This window comes from Drosophila willistoni (genome assembly GCF_018902025.1).
Source record: "Drosophila willistoni isolate 14030-0811.24 chromosome 2L unlocalized genomic scaffold, UCI_dwil_1.1 Seg196, whole genome shotgun sequence".
Classification (NCBI taxonomy): Eukaryota; Metazoa; Arthropoda; class Insecta; order Diptera; family Drosophilidae; genus Drosophila; species Drosophila willistoni.
In genome coordinates this window covers 8,825,398-8,838,156 of record NW_025814048.1, presented here as the reverse complement: position 1 = coordinate 8,838,156, position 12,759 = coordinate 8,825,398, and the positions used below count along the sequence as shown (strand labels likewise).

The 12,759-nt window shown below is 35.9% G+C and overlaps 1 protein-coding gene and 1 long non-coding RNA gene across 4 annotated transcripts in view; one reads left to right on the top strand and one right to left on the bottom strand.

Annotated features, from left to right (window-relative positions):
- The window catches only part of LOC124460042, a 33,798-nt gene that overhangs the window by 8,312 nt on the left and 12,727 nt on the right, over nucleotides 1-12,759 (top strand). The window lies entirely within an intron of this gene.
- The window catches only part of LOC6639987 (serine/threonine-protein kinase pakF), a 34,331-nt gene that overhangs the window by 21,297 nt on the left and 275 nt on the right, over nucleotides 1-12,759 (bottom strand). For all 3 annotated transcript variants that reach the window (XM_002062962.4, XM_023182084.2, XM_047010256.1), the window contains exon 2: nucleotides 157-361. In XM_002062962.4, coding sequence (XP_002062998.2) covers nucleotides 157-361 — 205 coding nt within the window. The remainder of the gene's footprint in view (nucleotides 1-156; nucleotides 362-12,759) is intronic.

Genomic DNA, 12,759 nt, shown 5'->3' with positions numbered 1-12,759 from the left:
TGCTCTAAAAGGGGTTACATGAAACCAATGATACCAATACAACTTTTGCGTCATGTGTGATGGCAACCAAAAAGTAGAGGGAAACCTACACCACTAGCCAAACTAACACCATCTTCTACATTGACTAGCTTTTTTCTTACTACAGTTTACACTTACCTTATCACTGCCACTGCCCACTAGACTGGAATTATGCTCCAATGTTGCAGAAAGTTGTAGTTGTTGTTGTTGCTGGAGTTGCAGTTGCTGTTGTTCTTGTTGCACCAATTGTATTTTGCCTTGAGAAATTTGTATATAATTCGCTGGCGGCATTATATCGTGTACATCGTCCTTGTCATCATCATCGCAATCCTTTTCGTTTTGCCTAAAAAAACAACAAAGAAAAGAAACCAAAAACATTGATTAAACTTTAGCCTTGGCAAGAAGTAGCCACTCAGTCTGTGGCGAAAAGTTGTTTAACCAGCTAGCCAACCAACAATGTGTGTTAACGCTTTGCGCTCTTACATATTTAAGAAACTTTTTATTACCCAATGGTAAGGGGAAGGTGTCAAAATTTATTGTCCCCCCCCCAAAAAAATAATCTCGATATTTTTGGGAGCGTTGTGCAATGCAAACGATAGCTAGCACCTTGTCCAGACACAACTTTTTTCCTTTGGGGAATTCAAAAGAAAATACCTCGTTATTTGCCCAAATTGAATTTGCAACTTAAGTGCAAATAATTTGATAAAATTGCCACTTGCAGGCATTTCTTAAGTGGGCAAAAACAAAAACCGAATAAAACTAGAGGGCCGGGGCTAAATTCGGTCGTGCTGAAGTTTGAATACACTTGCAGGTTATTTCTGTTGCTTTTCCCTGACTTAAAGGCGTAAAAGTGCGCTGAAAGTGTCATGTTCGCGAAAGAAACAGCCTACAATCAGTAAGGCGCTTGTAGCATGCTATTTTATCGTTTGTTTATATGACAGCTATATAATATAATCATCCGATTTTGATCAAATTTGGTACAGATTTTATTAGGTAAATTTAACCGACAAATATTAATTTTTCTGACAATTGCTACAAAAGTAAGGAAGTTATTGATTAAAGTCACTGTTTTCGATCGTTTGCTCCGATGATAGTTATACGATACAGTCATCCGATCTTGAAAAATTTGATACAACTTTTATGAAAATAGCTCAGAAAATAACGAAAATTTTGAGAAAAGTCTCTGTTTGTATGGAATCAATATGATGTAGTGGTCTGATCTGGATGAATTGCAGATAGCCGTGTACAACCCGCAATGTATGTATATAGGTCTAGGGGGGAGTTTTCGCTGATCCAGGCGGATGGACTTGGCTCTCTGAACTCATCTCGTCCTGCTAAACTAGAATATATATAGTTTGTATAATGCGAGACTTCTGACTAGGGAAAAACATTGATAGGATACTTGGGTCTTACTTATATTACTGATTATATTCTGATCGTAGAACTTGCTAAAAATATATTTTTTATACATGTCCATATCAAATCCAGAGGCTCCCGCATATTTGTTTGCCCATTTTATATCCTATATGGATATTCAAAACGATTTGTAAATATAATTGTGATTTGATATTTAATGTGATATTATCGTTAATAACGATATTGGTATGTTTATGGCGATATACTTACATTCCTATTTCTGAACAAAATTAATATACCCTTTTTGAAAGGGTACCAAAAGAAAAAAACGTTAGCTGCTACATAGAAATGTTGTTGTTGTTGTCGTTGCACTTTGCTACAATAACTCTATGTGGCCAGTTGGCTAACCAGTTTCCTATTTCTCTTGTGGTTTGTTCACTTGAGTCTAACTGGAGTCAAATAAATGGACTTACAAGCTAATCGCAGCAAATGTTTCGTTTCGTTTCGTTTCGTTTCTTTGACGTTGACATCAAGTGGGCAGTGGTCTGGGCAGGGACAACCAACCGGAGAATCGAGTATCCGCGGGTAGAAGAAGTAGTAGATGAAGAGATTCCTCTTCTCTAGCATCTTGTAGTTTTTTTTTTTGTTTTTTGATTTATAGGCATCAAATAAAGTAATCAAAATCAATTTAAATGTTATCATGAGGCTGGCAGCTGGCAATTAAAAGACATCGACATCTATATCAACTATGCGTTTTATCCTCAATGTGGTGTGTGTGTGTGTGAGTGTGTGAATGATTCAGTTTCGCTGTCATGCAAACTTAATTAGCGCATTCGCCAAATGGCACTCGCCACTTGCTGGCTGGCAGCACAGTCAAGTCAAAAGGCCAATCTAATGACATTACACAGGGCTTTAATTAACAGATTTTACCCCCTCCTCCTCCTCTCCTGGCTTTTCCACGACATTTTCTTTCTCTGACAGTGAAATACTTGAGTGCGCTGTGAGCTCAAGGTGCAAAGTGCAGACATTGCACTTTGTGTGATATCTAATTTAGCACGCACCATTTGCACATTTGGCCATGACTCACAGTGGCTTTAAATTTAAGGTGCAGCACACGGATACGTGAACGAACATTTAAATTTGCATATCCATTACTTCTCTTCTCTACGGCAAACTACTCCTCAAATGTGAAATGTGCTTCCGTTGTTGCCACACACACACCGATACACACACACAACAGTTCTCCATTCCGCACAATAAATACTGATAGCGCCCGTCTGCATAGTTGGCATACATAGTCGGATGTGTAATGTTCGTCAATTCGAATTCCCACCCGCGGTCATTCGGTTACTGATTATGCAAAGACCATAAATTTCTGCTGCATCCCCATTTGCAACATCCTTCCTCTCTCCCTGTCCCTGCCCCCCCAAACCAAGTTTGCTTCTTATCAATGTGACGCAAAAATAATGCGTAGAAGCAATGACGATTCATTGTGATTCATAAGAAAACATTTTTAGAACGTCTTTTTATAATTATAAAGGCACGATATGTATTCTCGATCTTGTAATAAAAGGGTAAAAGTAAAGTATTGCTAAAACTGAACTAACACCTAATCCTTGCTAGAGCTTAGGAGCTAAGGAAACTCTTCAGAGACATCTGCTTCAGACTAGAGATGGATTTGTGCCTTAAATTGGTGGGGGCTTAATTCAATTCAATTTTCTTAGTTCTCTTTAATTTAGACCCGAAATTCTGAAAACATATTCAACATACATAATTGTATAACTGATTAACAGTTATACAAAGTTGCCCTAATACTGAATAATATGATTTTGAGGTTAAGGTAGTTGCCGTTTTCACTATTTCTTTCAACACTGTATACACGAATTAGTGTTGGGTAAACATTGCTTAATTTGCTGAACAAGTTCAGTCGTGTCCTTTTTCTAGACACTCATTTTGTTCAGTTGCTTAGTTTACTGCTCTATTATTCAGTTACTCACTACATTACTCAGTTGTTACATTGCTCATTACATTACTCACTAAGTCAATATGTTCACTTGTTGAATTGGTCAATTCTGAACTATTTAGTTAATTACATCGATCTTCGTAATATTAGTAATTTAAATTTTTGATTTTTAGTCAGTAAGCAAAAAGTACAAGCGAGTAAAAAACAACAATGAGTTTAATGAACAGTTGATCAGTTTAGTGAACAATTTTTTTTCGTTCGCTTACTTATTATCTGAAATAAATGATTCATGTGGTAATTGTCATATATTTCCCATTTATACGAAAACTCGCCCCATATCCATCTTCACTTCTGTTGTTTCTCACTGTTTTTATCCAGAAAACGATCTAAAAGTTTCATACTATTCCACGAATATTTCGTCATATAAATCGAAGAAATCATGGAACGTTTCACGTTGTGTTGAGTGCCTTTTAAAAAGAATTAGAAGCAAGTTTGCACTGTTTCCATTCTAATAAAGATTAAATCATTTGGAAGTTAGTTTTAAACAAAAATACACAAACAAAAAAAAAGAGAATTTAGCAAAACTAAAATCAAAAAAGGTAGATTTAGGTGAAGAAGAGGTGTATAAATATTCCCAATCAGATGTCCCTTTGCGACTGAAGTAAACTTGAAATCTAAAATGAAAGTTTTAAAAAGGCTTTCTGGCTCTAATCAAAACGATTTCAAAAGTTATATTTAAAGTAAAGCTCAATTTTATGAACATTACAAATCTAATAATATACTATGTAGATCAAATTCTTGCGGTTAAAAATAAACACCCCTTGAAAAAAGTCTTTGCACTCCAATCAAACTGCATAATTATGGCTTTAGTCGTTCTATGTCAAGATACAGAAAAATGTTTAAAAAAAATTATTGACAGTACGAGCAATTGGTTGGTGGCCGTTCGATCGTTTTGGCTGCTTTGGGCGAACGGTCGGTCAGTGCAAAAACCAACATGAGAAGGTGGTCGACCAGGCCGGTACGCCCCCGTTTTTTGTTGTTTTTTTTTCTTTTGCTGTCAGGGGCATAGTGAAACCAAAACTAACTTGAAGTTTTGAACGCCCAACAACTGTCCAAAACTTGTGGGAGCGAGATATGGGCGTGGGGGCACAGCACAGACACGACTTGATGGAAATAGAGCTGAAGCTGGTGGAAGATAATTTATAAGCCAGAAGAGATCTTATTAATTTGCGCTGATAAAACAGAGCCTAGTTCACATTTTGCTTGCTCTAGTTGTTCACTAAGTTACCGTTTTAATATGCTTCGTTGACTTGCCAAATGCTAAGTCAAAATGGGCGTGGTTCCTACCGTCTATTGTTCACATTCTCTCATGTGTGTGCACAGACTTTTGGGTTTAAGTGTTGGACAAACAAACTACAAAACATGAGGAATCTCTGCTTGCTGTGGGTGTGATTAATGTAATGAGAAATGTGAGTAGCTCTTGCTGATGTTCATTTCATCACTTTTTTTTTTAGGTTTTTTCGTTCCTTCGTTCCACAATGAGAAGGCCCTTAGACATGAGATGATATCAATGACCCAAATCTCATCGACATGCATCTTGTTCATAACTGATTTTCAGCCTACACACATACACACATCCATACTCGAAATCGAAATTTGCATAATTTGACGACATGAATCTTGTGCTCTCTCTCTTGAAGAGATTTATTAAAGTCGTAGCTGTTGATAGACATCAGGTAATTGTCTGAATTGGTTGTCACCGAAAATAATGCAAGTTGTAAACAGGAAATTGCCAAAGACAAGATCTCCACATCGAAAAGAGAAAAAAAAAGTCCAGCCTAAACTAAGTTGCAACTTTGTTGTTGCATTTTAAAGTATTTGTGTTTAGTGTCAGAAGCCTCCTCTGACAATGTCCACCAATTCCCTCTCCATTGCCACTCAAATGAGGCGCCAAAGTGAAAAAGCATATCAGCGGAGCGGACAGCGACCAGCCGCCTGGCGCTCGTTCGCTTGCGCCCCATAAGTAAATATTTATGCAAATATAAACAACTATAAGACGGGAGACAAAAACCTTCTTGTATTTACATACCCAACAATGCAGGTCAAGTGAATAGGTCTTTCAGTTATAACTTTGACTTCTTTAGTTTTTCACTTATTTTGACCTGGAGATTGGAATGGAATATGTTATACTTTTGGTTTATCCGAAGAGATTCTTGAAAACTTTATCCTATAGAGGACTATAGAGGCCTTATAGAATTCTTTATTTTGAGACGAAAAATCAGTGCCAGATATAGAAAAGGTCGGGAAGACAAGACTTTTGAGAACGAAGGTTCTGTGCCAGATCTAGAGAAGGTCGGGAAAAAAAGGTTTTTAAGAACTTTAACCTATAGAGGACTTAACTTTGTGAAGAAGAATCTGTGCCAGATCTAGAGGAAGTCGGAAAGAAGAAGCTTTTGAAAACTTTAAATCAAAGAACACTTAACCTTGTGACTTAAAATCTATAACGTATTTAAAGGAATTCGAGATAGGGCACGTTGCTTCAGTGTTAGTTGTAAGAAGCAAGCATATTGTTAATCTATTAAGGTGAGCAGCATTGTAAATGCATAGATATTGTCGCATTTGAACAGGGTAACCTGGAATCGAGCGAAAACGGAAGTCAAGTGGAGACAAAATGTCAACTGATTGAGTGCGATTTGCATGTCATGTAAAAAGAAACCTCTCTTAAGGTGCAGCCATGAGTAGACTGGGGCCCCAATAGTTTAGAAAGTTGTAAGTTGGCCTTAAGGCGACGGTAGAAAACCTTCAAGGACAAAAGTTGAATGTTAATTAGACGAAGGTTTCCCTAAAAATATGCGCCCCACACATACACACACACACACACACCTTAATGACCCATTAACACACTGGGTATATATACAATAGGATATATCCGTTTGCTAGAGATAACACAACGACGGCGCAACGCACTTGTGACCCGGCCATAAACATTTTGTAGATATAAATTCTATTTATCAACCAAACACACACACACACACACACACACACACACACAATATACCAAAAAGTTGACGCAGAGCGGCTGTAAAATGGCCCGCACCCCAAAAAAAAAGAAAACAAAAGGGAAACAAAAATGTGGGAGCCATTGGGGACTCCACCCCAATAAACAGAGAAAGAGAGAGAGAGGTAGAGAGAGAGAGAGAGGGCGTGAATTGTATGTGTTGCCCAGTTTGCGTTTAAAGCAAACGTTAAGGGCACAAAAAACTTTTAATTAGAAAGCAAGTGCGATGAGAGACGAAAGAATAACTTTTGCATGTTGGGCTTCAATAACCAAAGAAGGGGATGGGGGGAAATTGCTCAGTCTTACTACAGATCGTCTTGGGTGTGTGTATGTGTGTGCGAGTTGATAAATCGCTGGGCCGTCATCTCGAGCTGACATGCCAATGCATATTTATGTGTCAACTGCTCATTAAAAAGGTATTCATCATTATCATCTTTCTTTCTCTCATTCTCAGAGAGCTCCAATTGTCACACCCAGAGCCGAAGCCAACGGCAAAGCCAAAGCCAATGTGAAGTGAATTGAAGTTGCTGCTGCTGCACCACAGAGATTGAGTGAATGTGTGTTGTATCTCTTGCATCTCTCGTGTGCATTGTGTGTGTGTGTGGTGGCAGCATGTTTGCTGTCAAAATTGCTTGATTGAGAGACAGTGAGAGAGTGAGCGAGGGGGAGGGAGTGCACAGGAGATACAGATGATCGACTCTTTTGATACTTCATTGGATATGGCAAACTGAAGCGGAACGATTTCAAAGAGTGGCAAACAATCAGCAAAATATCAGTGAAGGTTTAGTTATTGTCTCGCAGCGTGCGAACTGTAAATGAGGGCATTTAGGCTTACAATTATTTAGATACATCTCATGGGCTAGTGAAACTGTTTAAACTGGGACTGGCCATTGAATAAGAAGAAAGAACTTCCAATCAAACATTAGATTAATTGAATTGGAAATACGTTTTAAAGTTTTTCTTGGAGTTTTTCATCAATTAAATCACTAGGCAAGTATCTAAACATATTAGGCAACTTTCTATCAAAAAACTTCTATAAAAAAAAAAATTCTAAAAACAACGGTAAAAAGCGATCTTTTATAGTCTTTTTGATATACTGAGAGCATAAAAAACGATCCTTTATAGTCTTTTTGATATACTGGGAGCATTCATCGATATATTTCCATCCCTATAGTTTCAAATACAAGCTATAAAAATAATCGTTCCAATTGTGAATGGGGACATTAAAGTTAAAATTTATTCAGATAAATCTAATGAGTGAGTTAAACCGCTTAAACTAGGGCTGTTCATCAAAATAAAATAACGAATTTCCCTTAAAGGATCAGTTTTATTAAATTGGAAGTAAATTAAAGTCTTTTCTCGACTTTAATGGGAATTAAATCATTAATCGAATATCTTTCCAGTCAAGTTTGATTTATATATTAAGAGCATTTATCGATATGTTTTCATTCCTAAAGAACAATGCCTAACAATGCTTTCATATCGGAAAATATTAGGCAACCTTCTCTCAAAAGACTTTCTCAAAATTCCAAAAAGAACTGTAAAAAACGATCATCATAGTCTGTTCGATATATTGAGAGCAATTTATCGATACATTTTCATCTCTATAACTTAAAAAATCACTTACAAGCCATGAAAATAGTTTATTTTTTGAAGTCAAACATTCTTTAATAATGTTTTCGAAACTTGTTTTCATTTCAGAGAGTATCTTAAATTCGTTTGTCAATAAACATAATTGTCAATGCGAAAAGCTTTCATTTCTTGTTTTCGTTTCTTTCTCTTGTTTTTCCTTCTCATTGTTCAATAATTTTTCTTTTTCTTCTTTTTTGTTGTTTTGTATCCCCATTTTGAGGCGTTATGCGATATGTGCGCCACTTTGGCTTATGGATGGATGGGAATTGACACTTCAAAGTGCGTGGTGGAGTACAAGAAAAAGTAAGAGAAATAGATGGTGGGGGAGAGACACAGACACACAAAGATACATATTGTTGGGTCCTCAGTGCATAAGAAGATGGTAGAGGGGAGATATGTACAAATAGTGACTGAGTAGCAGCAGACGCACTTGAAATGCATCAAATGCCATTTTTGCCTTTTGTGTCGTTATCTAAGGGGGAAAGAGGAAGAGAAGGAGATTTGAAAATGCATTCATCTAATGGGTGGCAGTAGAACCATTTATGACAAAAGCAATCAAAAGTTTCTCATCAGGGTGAGTTAGAAGCTGCCAATCAAATACACATACACACACACAGCATACAACCAGACCAAAAAAGTTTTCTTCATCTATCATAGAAAAGACCTATAAGCACTAGTAAGCATTTCCGCCATAGGGTTTCTCCATTTACTCTCTCTGTGTGTGTGTGTGTGTGTGATATCGTGTGTAATCTAAGCTGAAAATTGGCGCAAGGCCTAAGAGTAGACGTCTAACTGTTAGTTGCATCACATTTCCTTTATAACCCACAAAAAAAAGCAGCATAAAACACACACAAAACGCAAAACAAAACGTTGTAAGTGGCACATGTAAAAGATACATTTGATAAGTTCCATTTCCCCACATAAGACTCCGAGAACAATGCCAACAAGAAGAGAGCTCCAAGGCACGACACACACAAGTACATACATCTATAAGTGTGTGTGCGTAAGTACATGCATTCATGTAGCTAAACGCCTCATGGTAGCAAATAAATTTCTCAGTGCTGTTCTAATGGCTAGAAAAGAGTTTTGGCTATAAAAAGGAGACAGCAGTTAAAGGGTCAGATATAATAGTTTAGATTTACTTTTCTGTAGGAGGTTCTCCTTAGAAAATCTATAAAAATCAAATTCTTTAAAAAAATCAAAATTTTGTACCTTTTTATTGTTTTTACATATGTATATTCAAGAATAACTTCCAAATTACTTTGAACCATTATAGGCTGAAAAAATGTTTGTTTTTAAGATGAAAACTGATAAGTTGTAATTAGCATACAAAGAATCTAAATCTGTTCTAAAAGTCGATTTGAAGGTTTATTCGACGTTTGTAATCGGTGTAATTTATTCTTTTTTATGATTTTAGATTACTTGTGAATATTTTGAAGTATTTGAAATAAATAACACTTTTTCCTAAATTAAAATAGTGTTGATATTGTACCTACAATATTTTTGAAACGAAATTCATATTTCCAAATTGAGACTGAGAAGAAAAAATGTGAGGGAAGCTAATATTTCTCGTATTATGCTCCTAAAAGTCAATAATTTAAACAAACTTACTGTATTGATACTTCCTTTTGATTAAAAAATAATCAAATGAAATATACAATTTTTAAAAACATACAAAACTTTCTAGTCAAAAAGTCGAATATATGTAGGTTAAACACTTTATTTTTAAGTGTACCCTTTTAAGTTCCAGTTGTATGACTTGGCTTAAAACTTAGCTAGCAATATATAGACTTGTACTATTATTTTCTGATTAATATAATATAATAACATATTGAAGAAATTCGTTTTTTTTCTTTAAGTTGCTGTCAATTTGTGATAAATTGTTAAAAAAAAGAGTTGCCCGCACCTTAGTTCTTTAAAGCCAGGTCTAATATTCTTTTAATTTATAATAAAAATTAATATAAAGGTATTCACTTGAGATCAAACCTAGCCAAGCATTGAGAAATGGAAGTCTCGCATATAAAAAACTTAATTAAAACATCTTATAATGAGTGACCTTTTGCATAAATAAAATATAGATTAGGGTGCATCTCCGCATGTGAGATGAGTTTCTAGAGTTTTTCTCAACTCGCCGGGGGGCATCACTGATTGGCTTAGATATGTTCATATAAGCAGATAAATGTATTCCCTTCCGTTAGAGATGAGAGATGCGAGAGAGAGAGAGAGAACGAGAAGTAATTATTATTCTTGTTGCTTTTTGGTTGTTCCTATTGCTATTATGGGTTTCCGTATCAATCATAATTAGCCATGGCTCGTAAGTTTTTAAGATATACCAAATTGTTGAATGTTTATTTGTTTGTTTGTATGTCTGCGTGCAATTACAAATCGACCAGCAGAGCAAAGCAGAGCAGAGCAGAGAGCACACATGCTCACAAAGCTTTCTATGTGCGTGAGAATTCATCATAACTAAGTGTTTTCTTATGCCATGTTTTTCTTGGTGTTGTTTCTGTTTTTGGGGTCAGCCCACATAAAATGTTGGTTTAATGTGTTGTATAAAATATGATGTTATGTCTTTTTTTTTGTTTTTCTCTATGTAATTATGATTTTTCTGTGCTTTAGTCGCGCTTGATTGCCTTGGTACTCCGTCTCCAACTCCGATTTAAGAGGAATCTTATGTGTGTGTGGGCCTCTTAAGCCAAAGTTGTAAATATATATGTAAATGCGAGGGTAACCGACCACCTACAATAAGTCACTCCCTCACTAAATGTGTCTCTCTGTGTCTGTGTCTCTGTCTCATTATTTGCACAGGTGTTTTTAGCACCTGAGTGCCGTTTGGCTGGCCAACATCTAAGTGCTAAAAGGCATTTTTGGTTGCCTTTTATCTGCCTACCTACCTACTGCCTACCTACCTATATATCAACCTGTAATAATTAGCACATCATGACTTGTAAACAGAAGCGAACTTTCCCAACATGAAGAAAAAGAGAGTTTTTCTCCCTCTCTCTAGCTTACTCTCTTTAAGATTTTCACTTGTAATAGAAAACCAATTTGAAGATGATGTTGTAGTTTATTTTTTGGTGGCGGCTTAAAAGCCTTTTTCGTTTTTAGGTTGAACCGGTCACTTTGCCCGCTGGTCAAAGCAATCAAACTTCTAATAATAAAGATTTTAAACTAATTGGCTCATTTAACGTACAAAAAAATCATTACCATAATGATGCGCCTCATCGTGACTATGATGATGATGATGTTGATGTTGATGTTGATCTATGCTGAAATCAGCTAAATTCATGGCCCTGACGACAACAAAAAATTAATTACACAAAGCAAAATGAGGCAGACGACAAAACAGGAAGATACAGAATGGGGAAAACGGCACTATGTGAAAGAAAGGGAGAGAAAGATAGGAAAATGAGGAAATTGAAAAGCTTCTGCTTGGTTTTGTTCCACCCATTGGCCAGGACTCCCTCTCATTTTTATCGCCTAAAGTCATTTGGCTAGCGCAAAAAGAAAAAAAAGAGACAATTTTGATAAAGCCAAAAAGACCATAAAAACCTCTGGACATTAGAAAAGGCGTAGTTGAGAAAGGTATACGATGGCAAGGGGGGTTTATAATAGTCAATTGTGACTGAACTTCACTTAGAAGAATATTATCAGATCAGAAGAATATTTTATCTTATACTTAGTTACTTTAAATTAAAGGTCAATCAAAGAATTAACACTGTGTGACAATTGGTCCACAATTGGTTCAAGATCTTAAGAATTTGGAAAGTACAGTGAAAGCAAATAAATCTGAGGAGAGCCACAACTTTCCTCATTATATCTATTGATTCTTTTTACGTACATAAAAGCACTTAAAAAGTACAGTGGACACTCGGTTAACTAACACCTTGGATAACCAACAGATTCATTGGGGAAAAAGTTTATCTTAACGCACCAAGTTTCGGTTAAAGACCAACGAAAAAGGACGAACCCCAATTCCACGTAGAATCTGTCTGTGTTAAGCAACGAAACAGCGATAATCCCGAATATGCCTTATAGATTGTCTAGTGTGACCATTTTACCCATTATAAAAAAAAAAACAAATTTGTGTCAAACTCACTATTTGTCATTTTAGACATCTTCTTCAGTCCAATACATGTTGAGTTCCCTAAAAACTGTTATAGGTTTCATTCTACTTTCAATAAAAGCTGACCTTTAAATATTTATAGTCACGAATTTTTCAGTTCTTAAAAAGATTTAATGCATTTTATATTAGTTTCTTTCAAAAGTAGTTCAAATTGAAACATGCATAAGAGTATTATATTCAACCTGGAACGCAAATTCATTTTATATTGATCCATATGGGAAAAGTGGTTTCGCTTAACAGAGAAGGTGTTGGAACTAATGATGTGCTCGTTAACCTAAACTCCACTGTACTTTTCTCTAGGTACTAAGAAAAACTGTACATATATTATAAGTTTTTAAGACATCCCCAAATATCCGAAACACTTTTAATTCATTATTAAACAAACTAAAAACGTCGCAAAATTGATAAACTCAAGCCTGATCCATAGGTAAATCCCCCGAAATCTTTATATCAGGGATACTTTATTGTGTTACCTTATGAAAAAATACATATGACTTAATCTTAAATGAATTATGTATTGGTATTGCAAGTTTTTTTCTAAGTGAAGACAAAACTGTGTCAAACCCCCCTGTTACCTACACCCATGGTGAGAGAATTGTGGGGGGA